This window comes from Oncorhynchus masou, chromosome 27 (genome assembly GCF_036934945.1).
Source record: "Oncorhynchus masou masou isolate Uvic2021 chromosome 27, UVic_Omas_1.1, whole genome shotgun sequence".
NCBI lineage: Eukaryota > Metazoa > Chordata > Actinopteri > Salmoniformes > Salmonidae > Oncorhynchus > Oncorhynchus masou.
The window spans coordinates 45,338,025-45,360,684 of NC_088238.1; the positions used below are offsets into that span (position 1 = coordinate 45,338,025).

General features: G+C 43.2%; 1 protein-coding gene and 1 pseudogene across 1 annotated transcript in view; both read left to right on the plus strand.

The window, feature by feature from the left end:
* The window catches only part of LOC135516550 (uncharacterized), a 67,906-nt gene extending 66,691 nt beyond the window's left edge, over window positions 1-1,215 (plus strand). The window contains exons 5-7 of the mRNA XM_064940903.1: window positions 415-689; window positions 982-1,098; window positions 1,208-1,215. Coding sequence (XP_064796975.1) covers window positions 415-689; window positions 982-1,098; window positions 1,208-1,215 — 400 coding nt within the window. The remainder of the gene's footprint in view (window positions 1-414; window positions 690-981; window positions 1,099-1,207) is intronic.
* Window positions 1-3,739, plus strand: part of LOC135516276 (uncharacterized) — a 75,675-nt pseudogene extending 71,936 nt beyond the window's left edge.
* The last annotated feature ends 18,921 nt before the right edge of the window (window positions 3,740-22,660 follow it).

Sequence of the window (22,660 nt, forward strand, 5' to 3'; positions counted from 1 at the left end):
ATTATTGTGACAATCAAATGTACATAAAAGGTTCATGTCTTCTAATTAGCATATTACACAAAAACATATATAAATCCTTCAGTTTAAGAGATATAGAGATATCTGTTTTTTTTGCATTGGATGAGTCTCAATCCACTGCAACTGCCTCTCCCACTCTTCACCATCTGTGGTGAAAGGTGACAGAGCTAGAGTGGTGTTTGTCAGACCATGAGACATTCTGAAAATCCGTCTTCTCACAAAATCGTCTGTAGTGTTCGATCGGTTTGGCCCACAAACTGTTATGGCCTACCCCTCTATGGAACGATGGGACAACACTGTACTACCAATTGAATATCACGGAATTGGTGAGAAAAAGGGGTAAAAGAATAATAAAATAATAAATATTCACTTATTTTCAGGTTCAGAGTCCAACAGTAAGACATTTGTACATCAGTCTGTCTCTAAATCAGTCCAGCCAGGAGACTCTGTGTCTCTAAACTGTACGATACACACTGAGACCTGTGCAGGAGAGCACAGTGTCTATTGGTTCAGACATGGCTCAGGAGAATCCCGTCCAGGAATCATTTACACCCATGGAGACAGGAGTGATCAGTGTGAGAAGAGCCCTGAGGCTGGGTCTCCTACACAGAGCTGTGTCTACAACCTCCCCAAGAGGAACCTCAGCCTCTCTGATGCTGGGACTTACTACTGTTTGGGAACGGGACCAAGCTGGACATTGACCGGAAGTGACATTGTGTTTTGTTATAATCTAGATTGCAGGCAAGGTGTCATTCAGTTACTTTTGTTTTTCCATGTCATTCAGATATCTTTGTTTTTCTATATCCTTCAGATATCTTTGTTTTTCTATATCATTTAGATATCTTTGTATATGAGAGAATAAAATATGACTCAGATCAAGCCGAGTCTTGTTGGTGTCTCTAACATTGTCATAGCTTTATCACTCAGTGTCTCAGTGTCTCCATCCCTATTTGATATTCACAGATGGTTGTAAGGAGGACCATCTTAGGTTCATGTATTGCCTTGGCGTAGCGTTGGGTCTGTGTGTCCTCCTCATCATTGTCCTTACTTGTGTTTCGTACAAGATGAGCAAGTGCATAGGTAAGCGACAATATTGTGCAAGATCCAATATGCTTATCAATTGTTGGTACAGTTACATTAGTTGTGACATGTTTTGGTCAAAATTGGTCATAAAATCCCTTCATTGTAGGAGGATGATGAAAATCAAATAGCAACATGATCCTTGGTATAACCTTCTTAAAACAAGTCCATTCAGCTTAGTAGAATCCCCCAACCCTTCCCCGGCTTAGACAGGGCTTTAGTGAAAAACTTTAGTAAACTAAAAGAAACGGGTTGTAAATAAATGGACTCTTATGGGTTAAGTATTGTCATAATGAGATCCTATCATTATTCAACAAATGTTAGGTAGGGATGTTTTGGATATTCAAAAGATTTACTGACATCGGCATTGTGCCATGAAGCCGTGAGGCCTGGCGGGATTGTGTTTCAGAGGACACATGGCTCTCGACCTTCGCCTCTTCGCCTTGTACACAAACAGTGTAGAATAATAGCTAAAGGAAATTGAATTATTGTGACAATCAAATGTACATAAAAGGTTCATGTCTTCTAATTAGCATATTACACAAAAACATATATAAATCCTTCAGTTTAAGAGATATAGAGATATCTGTTTTTTTTGCATTGGATGAGTCTCAATCCACTGCAACTGCCTCTCCCACTCTTCACCATCTGTGGTGAAAGGTGACAGAGCTAGAGTGGTGTTTGTCAGACCATGAGACATTCTGAAAATCCGTCTTCTCACAAAATCGTCTGTAGTGTTCGATCGGTTTGGCCCACAAACTGTTATGGCCTACCCCTCTATGGAACGATGGGACAACACTGTACTACCAATTGAATATCACGGAATTGGTGAGAAAAAGGGGTAAAAGAATAATAAAATAATAACAAAAATAAAAAATATTCACTTATTTTCAGGTTCAGAGTCCAACAGTAAGACAGTTGTACATCAGTCTGTCTCTAAATCAGTCCAGCCAGGAGACTCTGTGTCTCTAAACTGTACGATACACACTGAGACCTGTGCAGGAGAACACAGTGTCTATTGGTTCAGACATGGCTCAGGAGAATCCCGTCCAGGAATCATTTACACCCATGGAGACAGGAGTGATCAGTGTGAGAAGAGCCCTGAGGCTGGGTCTCCTACACAGAGCTGTGTCTACAACCTCCCCAAGAGGAACCTCAGCCTCTCTGATGCTGGGACTTACTACTGTTTGGGAACGGGACCAAGCTGGACATTGACCGTAAGTGACATTGTGTTTTGTTATAATCTAGATTGCAGGCAAGGTGTCATTCAGTTACTTTTGTTTTTCCATGTCATTCAGATATCTTTGTTTTTCTATATCCTTCAGATATCTTTGTTTTTCTATATCATTCAGATATCTTTGTTTTTCTATATCCTTCAGATATCTTTGTTTTTCTATATCATTCAGATATCTTTGTTTTTCTATATCCTTCAGATATCTTTGTTTTCCTATATCATTCAGATATCTTTGTTTTTCCTATATCATTCAGATATCTTTGTTTTTCTATATCCTTCAGATATCTTTGTTTTCCTATATCATTCAGATATCTTTGTTTTTCCTATATCATTCAGATATCTTTGTTTTCCTATATCATTCAGATATCTTTGTTTTTCCTATATCATTCAGATATCTTTGTTTTTCTATATCATTCAGATATCTTTGTTTTTCTATATCCTTCAGATATCTTTGTTTTTCTATATCATTCAGATATCTTTGTTTTTCTATATCCTTCAGATATCTTTGTTTTCCTATATCATTCAGATATCTTTGTTTTTCCTATATCATTCAGATATCTTTGTATATGAGAGAATAAAATATGACTCAGATCAAGCCGAGTCTTGTTGATGTCTCTAACATTGTCATAGCTTTATCACTCAGTGTCTCAGTGTCTCCATCCCTATTTGATATTCACAGATGGTTGTAAGGAGGACCATCTTCTGTTCATGTATTGCCTTGGCGTAGCGTTGGGTTTGTGTGTCCTCCTCATCATTGTCCTTACTTGTGTTTCGTACAAGATGAGCAAGTGCATAGGTAAGCGACAATATTGTGCAAGATCCAATATGCTTATCAATTGTTGGTACAGTTACATTAGTTGTTACATGTTTTGGTCAAAATTGGTCATAAAGTCCCTTCATTGTAGGAGGATGATGATTATATTGATTAATGTGTTTGATTAAAAGGAACCCACCTTCATTCAAGTACTCCTGCAGTCCCCAGTCCTTATAACCAGGTAACCTGACCTCACACTTGTTTAGTTGTTGCTGAATCAATGTATTTTTCCTTCAATCAAAATATGAAAATATACATTTTATTAGAAGTTTTATTTCACAATACCACAATGTTTAGTCTAATACCAAATATTGGATTTACATTTTTGCTATTGCTTTCAGGATCAAGATGTTGACACACTCCATTACGCCGCTCTGAACGTCGTCCACAAGAAACCAAAGTCCGGGAGACAGAGGAGCGCCATGGAGACAGACACTGTGTACTCTGGTGTGAGACACAAAAACATGGACTGAAACGTGAACTTTTCCTCTTTAATAACTTGAATTGATTTTGTGTGTTCTACACTGTATGTATAATTATGGGTTTTTCAGTGTGTTACAATGACTTGTAATCTGCCAAGCTCATTTTCACATTGATACTGTCAATTTTGATCAAATAAAACATTAAACTGCTTTCATAGAGAGGAATTGTTTATTTAGCATTCATATTTTTGTCGTTAAATTTCTACACTTTCACCCACAGATTCAGCATGCAACAACCATATCAAGCCTATGCTCAATGTAAAAAAATGGTTGGTTGCATAATAACTGTAAATATGTATCTATTGCTGGTGTTTTAACCTCTCAAACTGTCTTCTTTCAGCTGTATCCTGTATCACATCTCTCTGTGGTGTTCTGACTGCCCTAAATAGATGTTCCACTCACGTAAACTCAACTCTAACCCCCAGCAATGACCGTCGATCCTAATCACGCTCTCTTTACACACCTCTGTGCATCCAAACAACAAAGATCCATTTCACTAAGTACACAATTCTGCCTCTCCATGACAGTGGCATTCAGACTTGTTTTTCATGAGCATGGCCTTATTTCTATTACAGCATATTGGGTGACTGTCATTCACCCAGTTCAATGTAACAGCGATTGGTTTAGGCAATTACATGGTACTCAAATTGTCTCTATACCCATCATGAGGTTGCTACAACCTAGCCTTTGAACGAAAGTTCACAACGTAGGTGCACGCAGGTCGAGAGACACATTTGAGGTGATGGACAGTGACACATGGACAGACAGTGGCATTCAATACGCCTTGCACACTCTTGCCTTCATCTAGCTGAACAAGGAGAAAATCATTAGTCCAACAGTTGCAAATGAGAGTTTCTATTGGACAAATTCAAGTATGTTAATCCACTTTTTGTTCTGTTTGCTACCATTTAAGAAACAATTTTTTCAACAGAATCACTTGTGGACTTCAATGCACAACACATCAGCTGTATGTGACCAGGGGAAAAAAACCTTTCCAAGCCAAACTGCTACACACAGCCTACATTGTTGTCACCATATTAGCTAAAGTAACGTCATAGTCAGCATAGCTAATAGAACTAACGCGTTAGTAAACTAGCTACAATCATGCATTAACGTTACAGTAAATTATTAAAACCAAAAGCTTACCTTGACTTGGAAGATTGGAAGAGTTCCAGTATTGTGTTGGATAGTCATAGCTGTCATGTCTTGTTATGTCTGTTCCTGTCCTTTCTCTTCACTCTGTCTCTCTCTGCTGGTCTTTTTAGGTTACCTTCTCTGTCTCTCATTCTTCAGCTGTTCTACATCTCCCCTAACTAGCTCATTCACTCTTTCCCACCTGTTATCTCTTCCCCCTCTGATTAGGTCTCTATTTCTCTCTCTGTTCCTGCTACTTTCAGTGTCTGATTCTTGTTTGTGTTTTTGATGCCAGAAGCAAGCTGTCGTCCCGTTTGCTTCCACCTTGTCCTATCCTGTCGGAGTCCGCCTGGCAGGTGCATCCTGCATTATACTAACGTTCTTTTTGTTCCATTGACTACGTTGGAAGAGGATTTATGCCATTCCTGTTTTTCATTAAAGAACTCTGTTTTCTGTTAAAACCGCTTTTGGGTCTTCACTCAAGTACATAACAGAAGAATCAGACCAAGAATGGACCCAGCGGCTCCGGACCCTTTTCACTCCGCCGTCGAGATCCAGGGAGCGATGCTAGGCAGACACGAGGAGGAATTGTCTGCTGCTCGACATGCCGTTGAAACCCTGGCCGTCCAAGTCTCCGACCTCACAAGACAGGTTCACCAACTCCACCTCGATCCACCGCCCACTTCCAGGGTTTCCGAGTCTCCGGAGCCCAGGATCAACAACCCGCCGTGTTACTCTGGGGAGCCCACTGAGTGCCGCTCATTCCTCACTCAGTGTGATGTGGTGTTCTCTCTCAGCCCAACACTTACTCCAGGAGCGCAGCCCGCATCGCCTACGTCATTTCTCTCCTTACCGGACGGGCGCGTGAGTGGGGCACGGCAATCTGGGAGGCGAGGGCTGAGTGTATTAACCAGTATCAGGACTTTAAGGAGGAGATGATACGGGTTTTTGACCGTTCTGTTTTTGGGGAGGAGGCTTCCAGGGCCCTGTCTTCCCTATGTCAGGGGAATCGATCCATAACGGATTATTCTATTGAGTTTCGCACTCTCGCTGCCTCTAGTGACTGGAACGAGCCGGCTTTGCTCGCTCGTTTTCTGGAGGGTCTCCTCGTCGAGGTTAAGGATGAGATCCTCTCCCGGGAGGTTCCTTCCAGTCTGGACTCCTTAATAGCTCTCGCTATTCGCATAGAGCGACGGTTTGATCTTCGTCGCCGAGCTCGTGGAAAGGGAGCTCGCGTTCTCCGTTGCTCCCCTCTCCACATCACTGCCACCTGCCGCATCACTGCCACCCTCCTCCGCCGGCTCGGATGCTGAGCCTATGCAGCTGGGGGTATCCGCATCTCGGCCAAGGAGAAGGAACGGAGAATCACCAATCGCCTCTGTCTCTACTGCGGCTCCGCTGGTCATTTTGTCACCTCATGTCCAGTAAAAGCCAGAGCTCATCAGTAAGAGGAGGGCTACTGGTGAGCGCAACTACTCAGGCCTCTCCTTCTGGATCACGCACTACCTTTCCGGTCCATCTCCGCTGGCCCGGTTCATCTGCTTCCTGCAGTGCCTTGATAGACTCTGGGGCGGAGGGCTGTTTTATGGACGAGACCTGGGCTCGGGAACATGACATTCCTCTCAGACAGTTAGGGGCCCACGGCCTTGTTCGCTTTAGATGGTAGTTCTCTCCCCAAGATTCAGCGTGAGACGCTGCCTTTAACCCTCACTGTCTCTGGTAATCATAGCGAAACCATTTCTTTTTTAATTTTTCGTTCACCTTTTACACCTGTTGTTTTGGGTCATCCCTGGCTAGTGCGCCATAACCCTTCTATTAAATGGTCTAGTAATACTATCCTATCCTGGAATGTTTCTTGTCATGTGACCTGTTTAATGTCTGCTATCCCTCCTGTTTCCTCTGTCTCTTCTTCACAGGAGGAGCCTGGCGATTTGACAGGGGTGCCGGAGGAGTATCACGATCTGCGCACGGTGTTCAGTCGTTCCAAGGCCACTTCTCTCCTCCACACCGGTCGTATGACTGTAGTATTGATCTCCTTCCGGGAACTACTCCCCCGGGGTAGATTATACTCTCTGTCGGCTCCCCGAACGTAAGGCTCTCGAGGATTATTTGTCGGTTTCGCTCGACGCCGGTACCATAGTCTCCTCCTCCTCTCCCGCCGGAGCGGGGTTTTTTTTTGTTCAGAAGAAGGACGGGTCCCTGCGCCCATGCGTGGATTATCGAGGGCTGAATGACATAACAGTTAAGAATCGTTATCAGCTTCCTCTTATGTCTTCAGCCTTCGAGATCCTGCAGGGAGCCAGGTTTTTCACCAAATTGGACCTTCGTAACGCCTACCATCTCGTGCGCAACAGGGAGGGGGGACGAGTGGAAGACGGCGTTTAACACTCCGTTAGGGCACTTTGAATACCGGGTTCTTCCTTTCGGCCTCGTTAACGCTCCAGCTGTCTTTCAGGCACTAGTTAACGACGTCCTGAGAGACATGCTGAACATTTTTGTTTTCGTTTACATGGACGATATCCTGATTTTTTCACCGTCTCTCTCGATTCATGTTCAGCACGTGCGACGCGTCCTCCAGCGCCTTTTGGAGAACTGTCTTTATGTGAAGGCTGAGAAGTGCACTTTTCATGCCGCCTCTGTCCCTTTTCTCGGTTCCGTTATTTCCGCTGAGGGCATTAAGATGGATCCCGCTAAGGTCCAGGCTGTCATTGATTGGCCCGTTCCTAAGTCACGCGTCGAGCTGCAGCGCTTTCTGGGCTTCGCTAATTTCTATCGTCGTTTCATCCGTAATTTCGGTCAGGTGGCAGCTCCCCTCACAGCCCTTACTTCTGTTAAGACGTGCTTTAAGTGGTCCGTTTCCGCCCAGGGAGCTTTTGATCTTCTTAAGAATCGTTTTACATCCGCACCTATTCTTGTTACACCTGACATCTCTAGTCAGTTTGTTGTTGAGGTTGACGCGTCAGAGGTGGGCGTGGGAGCCATTCTTTCTCAGCGCTCTCTCTCTGACGGCAAGGTCCATCCTTGCGCGTTTTTCTCTCATCGCTTATCGCCGTCAGAACGTAACTATGATGTTGGTAATCGCGAACTGCTCGCCATCCGCTTAGCCCTAGGCGAATGGCGACAGTGGTTGGAGGGGGCGACCGTTCCTTTTGTCGTTTGGACTGACCATAGGAACCTTGAGTACATCCGTTCAGCCAAACGACTTAATGCGCGTCAGGCTCGTTGGGCTCTGTTTTTCGCTCGTTTCGAGTTTGTTATTTCTTATCGTCCGGGCTCAAAAAACACCAAGCCTGATGCTTTATCTCGTCTCTTCAGTTCTTCTGAGGTCTCCACCGACCCCGAGGGGATTCTCCCTGAGGGGCGTGTTGTCGGGTTGACTGTCTGGGGAATTGAGAGGCAGGTAAAGCAAACACTCCGTCGCCGCGAGCTTGTCCTAGGAACCTTCTGTTCGTTCCCGTTCCTACTCGTCCGGCCGTTCTTCAGTGGGCCCACTCTGCCAAGTTAGCCGGCCACCCCGGCGTTCGGGGTACGCTCGCTTCCATTCGCCAGCGTTTCTGGTGGCCCACTCGGGAACGTGACGCGTCGATTTGTCGCCGCTTGTTCGGTCTGCGCGCAGACTAAATCTGGGAACTCTCCTCCTGCCGGCCGTCTCAGACCGCTTCCCATTCCCTCTCGACCGTGGTCTCACATCGCTTTAGATTTTATCACCGGACTGCCTTCATCAGCGGGGAAGACAGTTATTCTTACGGTTGTCGATAGATTCTCTAAGGCGGCTCATTTCATTCCTCTCGATAAGCTCCCTTCTGCTAAGGAGACGGCTCAGATCATTATCGAGAATGTTTTCCGAATTCATGGCCTTCCGTCTGACGTCGTTTCCGACAGAGGCCCGCAGTTCACGTCTCAATTTTGGAGGGAGTTTTGCCGTTTGATTGGGGCTTCCGTCAGTCTCTCGTCCGGCTTTCATCCCCAGTCTAACGGTCAAGCCGAACGGGCCAATCAGACTGTTGGTCGCATTTTACGCAGTCTTTCTTTTCGTAACCCTGCGTCTTGGTCAGAACAGCTCCCCTGGGCAGAGTACGCCCACAACTCGCTTCCCTCGTCTGCTACCGGTCTATCCCCTTTTCAGAGTAGCCTCGGGTACCAGCCTCCGCTGTTCTCATCTCAGCTCGCCGAGTCCTGTCCCCTCCGCTCAGGGTTTTGTCCAGCGTTGCGAGCGCACCTGGAAGGGGGTCAGGTCGGCACTTTGCCGTAATAGGGCGCAGACTGTGAGGGCCGCTAATAGCGTAGGACCAAGAGTCCTAGATATTGTTGCGGTCAGAGAGTATGGCTCTCCACTCAGAACCTTCCCCTTAAGACAGCTTCCCCCGCGGTTCATTGGTCCGTTCCGTATTTCTCAGGTCATTAATCCTGTCGCAGTGCGACTTCTTCTCCCGCTATCTTCGTCGCGTTCACCCGGTCTTCCATGTCTCCTGTGTTAAGCCCGTTCTTCGCGCCCCCGCTCGTCCCTCCCCCCAATCCTTGTCGAGGGCGCACCCATCTACAGGGTTCGTAAGATTTTGGACATGCGCCCTCGGGGCCGTGGTCATCAGTACCTAGTGGATTGGGAGGGGTACGGTCCTGAGGAGAGGAGTTGGGTTCCCTCTCGGGACGTGCTGGACCGTTCGCTGATCGATGATTTCCTCCGTTGCCGCCAGGTTTCCTCCTCGAGTGCGCCAGGAGGCGCTCGGTGAGTGGGGGGGTACTGTCATGTCTTGTTATGTCTGTTCCTGTCCTTTCTCTTCACTCTGTCTCTCTCTGCTGGTCTTTTTAGGTTACCTTCTCTGTCTCTCATTCTTCAGCTGTTCTACATCTCCCCTAACTAGCTCGTTCACTCTTTCCCACCTGTTATCTCTTCCCCCTCTGATTAGGTCTCTATTTCTCTCTCTGTTCCTGCTACTTTCAGTGTCTGATTCTTGTTTGTGTTTTTGATGCCAGAAGCAAGCTGTCGTCCCGTTTGCTTCCACCTTGTCCTATCCTGTCGGAGTCCGCCTGGCAGGTGCATCCTGCATTATACTAACGTTCTTTTTGTTCCATTGACTACGTTGGAAGAGGATTTATGCCATTCCTGTTTTTCATTAAAGAACTCTGTTTTCTGTTAAAACCGCTTTTGGGTCTTCACTCAAGTACATAACAATAGCCAGCTAGCTAACATAGCATCCCTCTGTTTGAGCAGGGTGTATCAGTAGGCTAAACTAGCTAGCCTCATTTGCTAGCTAAGTAAGTGAAACTGAAAAGTGAAAAAAGATCCTTAATTTTGGAATAAATTAATTTGTTCAAAACTGTTCAACTATTGTCTTTCTCTCTCTTTGAGTCAACTACTCACCAGATGTTATGCACTGCAGTGCTAGCTAGCTGTAGCATATGCTTTCAGTCTTAGATTAATCCTCTGATCCTTTGATTGGTTGGACAACATGTCAGAACATACTGCAAGAGCTCAGATAGGTTGGAGGACATCCTCCGGAGGTTATTTTAATTACTGTGTAAGTCTATGGATGGGGGTGAGAACCATGGGCCTCCTAGGTTTTGTATTGAAGTCAATGTACCCAGAGGAGGACGGAAGCTAGCTGTCCACCAGCTACACCATGGTGTTACCCTACTGAGTGCTGTTGAAGCTACTGCAGACCTTTGCAAAATCGTTTTTTAAAATCAATTATTTGGTGATTTGATTATATTTAGTATAGTTTTATCTAAAAAATGATAACTTTTGAAATGTTTTTATTCTTATGAAATCCCTTCTCCACTGAGGAATTACCACTGCTCCATGAGATAAGTAAACTAAAAATAAACTTAGCGGAATATACTTTGAACAGAATTGATATGGATGAGAGACTGATTTCAAATATGACAATGTTCACATTGTAACTGAGCAGTTTTCACAAACTATTAACAAAATGTGAATATGTATAAGTGCACCTTGCAGAACTGCAATCCGTTTCTTTTTCAACAGGGAGCAGCAGTGAACGTGGAAGTCCCCATAACTGCCTCAACAGTAGAGTTGGCAGCAACTTGTAGAAGGGTTCAAAATGTCCACGAATTGGTGGAAGTATCATTAACAGCGTGCTTTTCTGTGATAGTTCATGTGTCCAGCCTAAATAGCAGTCAAACCTATTCCAAAAATGTAAGTTACTACTAACCTCAACATGGTTATAATAAAGTGTAGCTCAGTAACAAGGAGCAACAATAACTCAAAATGAAACCGGTAGTAGAGTGATCTATGTATGATGAAGACAATGACTCATTTGTTTGAGTGTGTAGTTTTGTAATTGAGTTCCAGGGCGTCTTTGCATGAGTAAGGCACACAACCTAGTGTTTCAAGTCATATCTCCTTTGAAATGTTTTGACCTTCTTTTAGACATGTTGATAGCATGACACTCACATCCACCCACACATCTAACAAGTTCACAGGTACTTGCGGTCTGCTCTAAATACGAAGCCTTATCTAGGCTTTGGTCCGGCCTGCTTGTCACACCCTGACCATAGTTTGCTTTGTATGTTTCTATGTTTTGTTTGGTCAGGGTGTGATATGAGTGGGCATTCTATGTTTCATGTCTAGTTTGTCTAGTTCTATGTTTGGCCTGATATGGTTCTCAATCAGAGGCAGGTGTGAATCATTGTCTCTGATTGGGAACCATATTTAGGTAGCCTGTTTGGTGTTGGGTTTTGTGGGTGATTGTTCCTGTCTCTGTGTTTTGCACCAGATAGGTCTGTTTTTGGTTTGACACGTTTATTGTTTTGTAGTGTTCATGTTTATCTGTTTTTATTAAACATGAATCAATATAACCACGCTGCGTTTTGGTCCTCCTCTACTTCACCACAGGAAAACCCTGACACTGCTGGCCTTGAACACACCCTCCTACCTGCTATCTGTGTCTCTGTGGTTTTTAGCAGGATGTCTATCTGTTGTTTTCACATGTGTTACTGTTGCATGTGTTACTGTTACTGTTATTAGTCGTCACTTGAGCCGAATACAGCAGTGAAATGTGAAATGCTTACTTACGAGCCCCTAACCAACAGTGCAGTTAAAACAAATAAGAATAAGAGATAAAAGTCACAAGCAACTAAAGATTAGCAGTTAAAAAAATAACAATATATACAGGGGGTGCTGGTACAGAGTCAATGTGAGGTGGCACCAGTTAGTTGAGGTAGTATGTACATGTTGGTAGAGTTATTAAAGTGACTATGCATAGATGACAACAGAGTGGCAATGGTGTGGAGAACGGGGGGGGGGGGGGGGGGGGCAATGCAAATATACTGGGTAGCCATTTGACTAGACGTTCAGGAGTCTTATGGCTTGGGGGTAGAGGCTGTTTAGAAGCCTCTTGGACCTAGACTTGATGCTCCGGTACCGCTTGGACCATTTAGCAGATGTTATTGCGGGTGTAGAGGAATGTTTGTCTTCCTAGCTCCAACAGTGCAGTAATATCTAACAATACACAACAATACACACAAATCTCAAAAGTAAAAGAATGGAATGAAGAAACATAGAAATGTTGGGATGATTAATGTCAGATTGCGGAGTATAAATGCATGATGGGATGTATAGACAATATGGACAGTATATGGATAGAATATGTAGTATACCGGAAGAATAGAATAGAATAGTATATCTCCAGCAATAGTTCATTAGGATAGGCCTTGACTATTATACCGTATACAGTGCATTCGGAAAGTGTTCAGACCCCTTGACTTTTTCCACATTTTGTTACGTTACAGCCTTATTCTAAAATTGATTAAATTGTCGTTTTTTCCTCATCAATCTACACACAATACCCATAATGACTTAGCAAAAACAGGTTTGTGGAATGTTTTTCAAATTTATAAAAAATGTAAAACTGAAAAATCACATTTACAGAAGTATTCAGACCCTTTACTCAGTACTTTGTTGAAGCACCTTTGACAGCGATTTCAGCTTCAAGTTTGCTTGGATATGATTCTACAAACTTGGTACACCTGTATTTGGGTAGTTTCTCCCATTCATCTCTGCAGATCCTCTCAAGCTCTGTCAGGTTGGACGGGGAGTGTCACTGCAGAGCTATTTTCAGGTTTCTCCAGAGATATTCAATCAAGTCTGGGCTCTGGCTCAGACATTCAGAGACTTGTCCCGAAGCCACTACTGCGTTGTCTTGGCTGTGTGTTTAGGGTCGTTGTCCTGTTGGAAGGTGAACCCCAGTTTGACATCTTGGATCTCTCTGTGCTTTGCTCTGTTCATCCTACCCTCAATCCTGACTAGTTTCTCAATCCCTGTAGCTGAAAAATATACCCACAGCATGATGCTGACACCACCATGCTTGACTGTAGGGATGGTGCCTGGTTTCAGACGTGACACTTGCATTCAGGACAAAGAGTTCAATCTTGGTTTCATCAGACCAGAGAATCTTGTTTCTCATGGTCAGGGTCCTTTAGGGGCCTTTTGGCAAACTCCAATGTGCCTTTTACTGAGGAGTGACTTCCGACTGGCCACTCTACAATAAAGGCTTGATTGGTGGAGTGTTGCAGAGATGGTTGTCCTTGTGGAAGGTTCTCCCATCTCCACAGAGGAACTCTGGAGCTCAGTCAGAGTGACCATCGGGTTCTTGGTCACCTCCTTGACCAAGGCTCTTCTCCACGATTGCTCAGTTGGGACGGGCAGCCAGCTCCAGGAAGAGTATTGGTGGTTCCAAAATTCTTCCATTTAAGGATGATGGAGGCCACTGTGTTCTTGGGGACCTTCAATTCTGCAGAAATGTTTGTGGTAACCTTCCCCTGGTCTGTGCCTGGATACAATCCTGTCTCGGAGCACTACAAACAATTATTTAGATCTCATGACTTTGATTTAGCTCTGACATGCACTGTCAACTGTGGGACCTCTGTGCCTTTCCAAATCCAATCAAGTCGTAGAAACATCTCAAGTATGATCAATGGAAACAGGATGCACCTGAGCTCAATTCCGAGTCTCATAGCTGAGGGTCTGAATACTTATGGAAATAAGGTATTTCTTTTTCCTTTTCTTTTTTTTTGCAAAAATGTCTAAACTGGTTTTCGCTATGTCATTATGGGGTATTGTTTGTAGCTTTTTATTAAGGCTGTAATGTATCAAAAAAGGTCAAGGGGTCTGAATACTTTCAGAATGCACTGTATATATATATGAAGTGGGTAAAACTGTATGTGAACATCATTTAAAATGGCCAGTGTTCCATTCATAAAGTGACCAGTGTTCCATGACTAGGTACGTACTGTAGTAGGGCAGCAGCCTCTAAGGTGCATGGTAGAGTAACCTGGTGGTAGCTGTCTAGTGACAGTGACTAAAGTTCAGGGCAGGTTACTGGTTGGGGGCCGACGAGTGTTGACTATTCAACAGTCTAATGCCTTTAATATAGAAGCTGTTTTTCAGTCTCTTGGTCCCAGATTTGATGCACCTGTACTGACGCCGCCTTCTGGATGGTAGCGGAGTGAACAGATTGTGGCTCAAGTGGCTGAGGTCCTAGATGATCTTCTTGGTATTCCTGTGACACCGGGTACTGTAGATGTCCTGGAGGACAGGCAGTGACCCCCGTTGATGCGTTGGGCAGACCGCTTCACCCTCTGGAGAGCCCTGAGGTTGCGGACGGTGCAGTTGCCATACCAGGTGGTGATACAGCCCAACAGGATGCTCTCAATGGTGCATCTGTAAAAGTTTGTGAGGGTCTTATTGGCCAAGTCAAATTTCTTCAGCCTCCTGATGTTGAAGATGTTCTGTTGCGTCTTCTTCACCACACTGTCTGTGTAGATGGACCATTTCAGATTGTCAGTGATGTGTACGCAGAGGAACTTGAAGCTTTTCATCTTCTCCACTGTGGCCAAGTACGATGGGGGCTTGTTCCCTCTGTTGTCTCCTGAAGTCCACAATCAGCTCTTTCATTTTGTTGACGTTGAGGGAGAGGTCATTTTCATGGCACCACTCCGGTAGGGCCCTCACCGCCTTCCTTTAGGCATTCTCGTTGTTGTTGGTAATCAGTCCTACCACTGTTGTGCTGTCTGCAAACCTGAGGATTCAGTTGAAGATGTGAGCGGCTGAGTATGCACCCTTGTGGGGCCCTTTATAGGATCAGTCTAGTGGAGGTGTTGTTGCCTACCTTCACTGCCTGGGGGGTGGCCCGTCAGGAAGCCCAGGACCCAGTTGCACAGGGTGGGGTTCAGACCCAGGACCTCAAACTTAATGATGAGCTTGGAGGACAATATGGTGTTGAAGGCTGAGCTGTAGTCGATGAACAGCATTCTTACATAGGTATTCCTTTTGTCCAGATGGTGTAGGGCAGTGTGCAGTGCGTCATCAATTGCGTCATCCGTGGATCTGTTGGGGCGGTATGCAAATTGCATTGGGTCTAGGGTGTCGGGTAAGGTGGAGGTGATACTGTATGATCCTTAACTAGCCTCTCAAAGCACTTCATGGTAACAGAAGTGAGTGCTAAGGGGCGATAGTCATTTAATTCAGTTACCTTCACTTTCTTGGGTATAGGAACCAATGGTGGACAACTTGAAGCAAGTGAGGACAACAGACTGGGATAGGGAGAGATTTAATATCTTATCAAGAGCAACATATGGGAGCAAGTAGCGTTAAGTGCCTTGCTCAAGGGCACATTCACCGATTTTTAACCTAGTCGGCACAAGGATTTTAACCAGCAACCTTTTGGTTACTGGCCCAATGCTCTTAACTGCTAGACAATACATGTTCTATTCATAACAGCCCCCCATGATTCATCTGGAGTACTGTAACTGTTGAATGAACAGTTTAAAATCAAATAAAGTTTTCTTTCAAATACTTTAGGTGCGTGTGGTTTTGTTGTCTTCTACAATGGAGGCAAGATAAATCAAGTGTAACTAAAGTAGGTTTGAGAAAACAAATAGCCTACTATTTTGACCTAGTGTTCTCCAGGGAGGTGAGGAAACAAATAGTCTACTATTTTTACCCAGGGACCTCCAGGGAGGTGAGGAAACCAATAGTCTAATATTTTGACCCAGGGACCTCCAGGGAGGCGAGGAAACAAATAGTCTAATATTTTGACCCAGGGACCTCCAGGGAGGTGAGGAAACCAATAGTCTAATATTTTGACCCAGGGAACTCCAGGGAGGTGAGGAAACAAATAGTCTAATATTTTGACCCAGGGAACTCCAGGGAGGTGAGGAAACAAATAGTCTAATATTTTGACCCAGGGACCTCCAGGGAGGTGAGGAAACAAATAGTCTAATATTTTGACCCAGGGACCTCCAGGGAGGTGAGGAAACAAATAGTATAATATTTTGACCCAGGGACCTCCAGGGAGGTGAGGAAACCAATAGTCTAATATTTTGACCCAGGGACCTCCAGTGAGGTGAGGAAACAAATAGCCTACTATTTTGACCCAGGGACCTCCAGGGAGGTGAGGAAACAAATAGTCTACTATTTTTACCCAGGGACCTCCAGGGAGGTGAGGAAACCAATAGTCTAATATTTTGACCCAGGGAACTCCAGGGAGGTGAGGAAACAAATAGTCTAATATTTTGACCCAGGGACCTCCAGGGAGGTGAGGAAACAAATAGTCTAATATTTTGACCCAGGGACCTCCAGGGAGGTGAGGAAACAAATAGTCTAATATTTTTACCCAGGGACCTCCAGGGAGGTGAGGAAACAAATAGTCTAATATTTTGACCCAGGGACCTCCAGGGTGGTGAGAAAACCACGAACCACCAAACAAGCAAAACCTTCAAGACAGTTATTTGCATTCTACAGCTTCCTGTGTCTCAGTGAGTCCAGCCAGTAGACTGTGTAACTCTGTATGGTGCAATAGACCACAAGACCATGGTTGTCTGAATGAGGCGTCAACAAAGAAGATTGGGTCCAGTTCAACCAATCACCCATTAGCACTTTGTTGAAGTGTTATACACATGGGTCGACTTTCTCCACTCAAGATGGGATATTCAGAGAAGTTGTCACTGTTGATGATGTTTCTAAGTCTCAAAGGAGTGGGTAAGTTATATAACTTATATATTTCTATACTTATGGGATGTGCACCCCAAAAAAGGCATGGGAATTTCAAGATTATTCACAGTTTGAGGCTATCACCACTCAATTTGTTGTATTTTGAGGTGTATAATGGCTAATAATGGCTAATATTTTGAATACGGTAGGTCATGTTTTTTGTGTGTGTTTATTCTACATCATGTTCTAGCTCCATCCTCAGACATTCATCTCATATTAGCCAACGTTTCACTGCAGTACAATTTCCCAAATAAATAAGCAGCTTGATCAAGCTAATATTTGATTGCCTTTATTAAATACCTCTTATTTGCTTTGTATTGTCTTCTTCACATGCTTTGCCCGGGATGTTCAAACTATGTTAGGACAGAGAATAAATATTATAGTACTTTTTATTCCTGTTTAGACATGCAATTAAATCCCCCAGTTAAGTGTTCCCTCCTACTATATGATGGCTCCGTGTAGAATGTCATCATACTGTGTATGAAGCTGCCCCTTTGTCAGAGACAAACTCTGACATTACAATGATGAATAGACATTGATCTATCTTTTTGTTTTATGCTAACTTGTGTAAGAATTGTGAATTTAGATCCTTTAAAAAAAAGCTTTTAGAATCCATTTGAATTACATTTGAATTACTTTTTTGTATGTATTTTTGAATATTATATTGTTTTTTGTATGTTTTTTTTATCAAGGTCTGTATCTTGGGATCTTCACTTGCTTTTGGCCGCTTGGTTCAGGCAGACTGTTGGACAGAGACCCCTTCTCATGGCATCATCACTTTTCATTGGCCATGATGGTTTTTACTACAACAGCTTTACCAAGGACTTCACTGGGTCTAAACGTCTGATTGTGAAGAGAGGAGTTGACAGCTTTAACCCGACCATCTCTAAGACACAGTTAGGGGGACTCAGCTACATGCTAATGTGCTGCTATTGAAGTGGGCCAAGTCACATTTGGAGGAGCTGTTTTGATTGTCAAAGGTAACCTAACCTAATTCTTTATTTTAGATTTTTCTTTTGTATTCATGAAATTCTAAATATACATTACAAATTGTTGATGAATAAAAGTATCAGTGCAATACAATTTACACACCATGATCTTACATTGTAGGTCTTTTAAGATTTAGAGTCCAACAGCATGTCTGGTAACGGGACCAAGCTGGATGTTGAGTGTGGTCACTCTGATGATCCACAGATGGGAATCCTGGTCCTTCTCTCCATCATAAAAACTGGAGTTCCTCTCTGCTGTCTGACCATCTTCATCATCATCTACACCACCATCCAAACGTTTGGAATGGTTGGTGGGGATCCAAACAATAATCATGTCATATCATTTAGTGTTCTGCGATGTTATTACGGATGGTATAGCAAGATAACTGTAACTCTGAACGTGTACACGTCTTAGTTATCAGGTTTGCATCTAAATGTTGTATAAAATAAATGATTAAGAATAAGACTACTTTTGTGAAGATGTGATTTGTGTGACAATGTGATTTCAGCCTTCTAAAATTAGAAGAAAAAAATCCAATTATATCTATGCTCAGTCAGTGGCCACAAGTATAAAACCCTTCATAATGAAATTGACATTAGATCAAGCAGGTGGACGGTGTGAGCTGACTGTGGACGTGGACATGGTCCACACGTTGAAATGGTTAATACTACCAGAAAGACCAGAAAATGGTAAGACCCTCTGAAACTCTCGACGAGTGAAGAAGGTAAAGACTAGACCAAACATTCAAAGTCTGCAGCTGGGTATGTAAAGTAGTCTAGGACAATTTAACCAAAGACGAGAGGGAAGGACAGATCCCTCTGACCACTGCGTGATGTGGTGATGTATCCATTCTAAGAACACTCTGAGACAAAGAAGCCTACAACTAAGAAGGACATTGTGAACTCTGATGGACAACCAGAGATTAACATCGAACTACTCCCTATAGGTCTTGGATGATTTATTTTGATTTTCCCATGATGTCAAGCAAAGAGGCACTGAGTTTGAAGGTAGGCATTGAAATACATCCACAGGTACACCTCCAATTGACTCAAATGATATCAATTAGCCTATCAGAAGCTTCTAAAGCCATGAAATCATTTTCTGGAATTTTCAAGCTGTTTAAAGGTACAGTCAACTTAGTCTATGTAAACTTCTGACCCACTTGAATTGTGATACAGTGAATTACACATGAAATAATCTGTCTGTAAACAATTGTTGTCAAAATGACTTGTGTCATGCACAAAGTAGATGTCCTAACTGACTTGCCAAAGTTATAGTTTGTTATCAAGACATTTGTGGAGTGGTTCAACACGTCACTGTCTTGAATCTGAGGGGGGTGGAGCCATGATAATATACAGTGGCTTGCAGAAGTATTCACCCCTTGGCATTTTTCCAATTTTGTTGTCTTAAAACCTGGAATTAAAATTGATTTTTTGGGGGTTTGTATCATTTGATTTACACAACATGCCTACCACCAAAATATTTTTTATTGTGAAACAAACAAGAAATAAGACAAAAAAACAGAAAACTTGAGCATACGTAGCTATGTTTTCCCTTAAACCACTCAAGTGTTGCTTTTGCAGTATGCTTAAGGTTATTGTCTTGCTGGAAGGTGAACCTCCGTCCCAGTCTCAAATCTCTGGAAGACTGAAACAGGTTTCCCTTAAGAATTTCCCTGAATTTAACGGCATCCATCATCACTTCAATTCTGACCAGTTTCCCAGTCTCTGCCAATGAAAGACATCCCCACAGCATGATGCTGCCACCACAGTGGGGATGGTGTTCTTGGGGTCATGAGAGGTGTTGGGTTTGCGCAACGATATTGCGTTTTCCTTGATGGCCATAAAACTACATTCTAGTCTCATCTGACCAGAGTACCTTCTTCCATATGTTTGAGGAGTCTCCCACATGCCTTATGGCAAACATGAAACGTGGTTCTTACTTTTTTCTTTAAGCAATGGCTTTTTTTCTGGCCACTCTTACGTAAAGCCCAGTTCTGTGGAGTGTACGGCTTAAACTGGTCCTATGGACAGATACTCCAATCTCCGCTGTGGAGCTTTGCAGCTCCTTCAGGGTTATCTTTGGTGTCTTTGTTGTCTCTCTGCACTCCTTGCCTGGCTGTGAGTTTTGGCAGGTGGCCCTCTCTTGGCAGGTTTGTTGTGGTATGGATTTAATGGTGCTCCATGGGATTTTCAAAGTTTCTGATATTTTTTTGTAACCCAACCCTGATCTGTACTTCTCCACAACTTTGTCCTTGACCTGTTTGGAGAGCTCCTTGTTCTTCAATGTGCCGCTTGCTTGGTGGTGCCCCTTGTTTAGTGGTGTTGCAGAATCTGGGGCCTTTCAGAACAAGTGTATATATACTGAGATCATGTGACAGATCATGTAACACTTAGATTGCACACAGGTGGACTTTTCTAACTAATTATGTGACTTCTGAAGGTAATTGGTTGCACCAAATATTTATGGCCTTCATAGCAAAGGGCCTTCATAGAAAAGGGGGTGAATACATATGCAATTCTTTTAAACAAGTTATTTTCTTCATTTCTCTTCACCAATTTGGACTATTTTGTGTGTGTCCATTACATGAAATCCAAATAAAAATCAATTTAAATTACAGGTTGTAATGCAACAAAATAGGAGAAACACCAAGGGGGATGAATACTCTTGCAAGGCACTGTACATTTTGATAACAGCATGATCTACTATATAATGTGTCTATATCTAGAAAACACTCTACAAAAGACATGACTGTTCAGACTGTACACCCACTACGATGACCTGACAGTCAGTGGAACAGTGACAGGCAGACGTTCTATGGAAAAAAATGTAACATTACACACAGAACAGCACAAACTGTCTCTAACCAGAATTGAAAGACATTGAGACTGGTGTTTTGCAGGTACTATTTAAAGAAGCTGCCAGTTGAGGACATGTGAGGCGTCTGTTTCTCAAACTAGACACTAATATACTTGTCTTCTTGCTCAGTTGTGCACCAGGGCCTCCCACTACTCTCTCTATTCTGGTTAGAGCCAGTTTGCACTATTCTGTGAAGGGAGTAGTACACAGCGTTGTACGAGATCTTCAGTTTCTTGGCAATTTCTCGCATGGAATAGCCTTCATTTCTCAGAACAAGAATAGACTGAAATAGTTTTATAGGAAAATACTTTGTTTCTGGCCATTTTGAGCCTGAAACTGACAAATGCTGATGCTCCAGATACTCAACTAGTCTATAGAAGGCCAGTTTTATTGCTTCTTTAATCAGAACTACAGTTTTCAGCTGTGCTAACATGATTGCAAAACAGTTTCTAATGATCAATTAGCCTTTTAAAATGATAAACTTGGATTAGCTAACACACCATGCCATTGGAACACAGGAGTGATGGTTGCTGCTAATGGAACTCTGTACACCTATGCAGATATTCCATAAGAAAATCTGCCGTTTCCAGCTAGAGCAGTCATTTACAACATTAACAATGTCTAAAATTGATCAATTTCTGATCAATTTGATGTTATTTTAATGTACAAAAAAGTTGCTTTTCTTTCAAAAATAAGGACATTTCTAAGTGACCCCAATCTTTTGAACGGTGGTGTATATTAACAAAATAAAGTATTTTGTTATATTTTCACCTGTCAGCATTAACAAGATGCCTTCAGCAAACAGCATATGATTCAATAAAATCTTCCCACAATTGTTGGTCCCAAGGTCCTCTTGCCATGTGGCAGAAATGTTGAAATGGTGAAATGTGTTTTTGCCAGCCAACACAGAGAATCACCCATCATCAAATTCGTTGTAGAATTGCACATCACTCTGGTACTTTGAAGTTTTAGCAATGTATCGAAGCACCATGCCAGTGGTGAGTTTGTACCATACCATGAAGTTGATGTTCTCACTGGTCATGTGGCAATCAATAGTCACATTGCCTCATTCTGGAAAGAAGCAGGCTGAACAATTATTTGTGTTTTAGACACTCCTGAATTATAATAATACATGTACCATGTTGAAAGCACATGTACCAAATATAGTAAGAACCTGTGAGGTATGTTTAACAGTTATAAGATTAGTAAATTGACCTAGATGTTACTTACAAGCTTTCCAGATGAAAAGAAAGATGAAGAGTTGGTCCATCTGGCTTGTTCCTTCAAGTGATGATATTGACCTGTGTGAAATGCAGTCTGTCTACAGAAGAGAAAGGAAACTTGTGTTTGCTTTCATTGGTTGATCTCCGGTACCGACTGATCTGGATGGTCAGATTTGATTGGCTCACGAATGCAACCAAGGCAAAGTACCTCAGGTGTCTTGGTCAAATGACCGAATAGAAAGTTCATCTGAATATATATACAGATAACAAGCTGCATCATGAAAATAGTGGTCTACTGTTGCTAAAATGGGCAACTTGAAGAGCAAGTATAGAGTATGTGAAACAACTGACTGACACCACTGAGACATCCTGCTGGAAACCACAGAGAGAAAGACAGAGAGAAAGACAGAGAGAGAGAGAGAGAGAGAGAGAGAGAGAGAGAGAGAGGAAAGTACCTCAGAGTCTTGAGAGAGAGAGAGAGAGAGAGAGAGAGAGAGAACAAGAGAGAGAAAGAGTGAGAGAGAATGGGCAGAGAGAGAGAGAGAGAGACAGAGAGAGAGAGAGATCCTGAGAGAGAGAGAGAGAAAGAGAGAGAGAGAGAGAGAGAGAGAGAGAGAGAGAGAGAGAGAGAGGGAAACAGATTTTTTTTTTCACCTTTATTTAACCAGGTAGGCTAGTTGAGAACAAGTTCTCGTTTGCAACTGTGACCTGGCCAAGATAAAGCAAAGCGGTGTGAACAGATGACACAGAATGAAGGAGAAAGCTAAAGAGAGAGAGAAAGAGATGGTCCTCCGCAGAAGTCCAGCAGGCCTC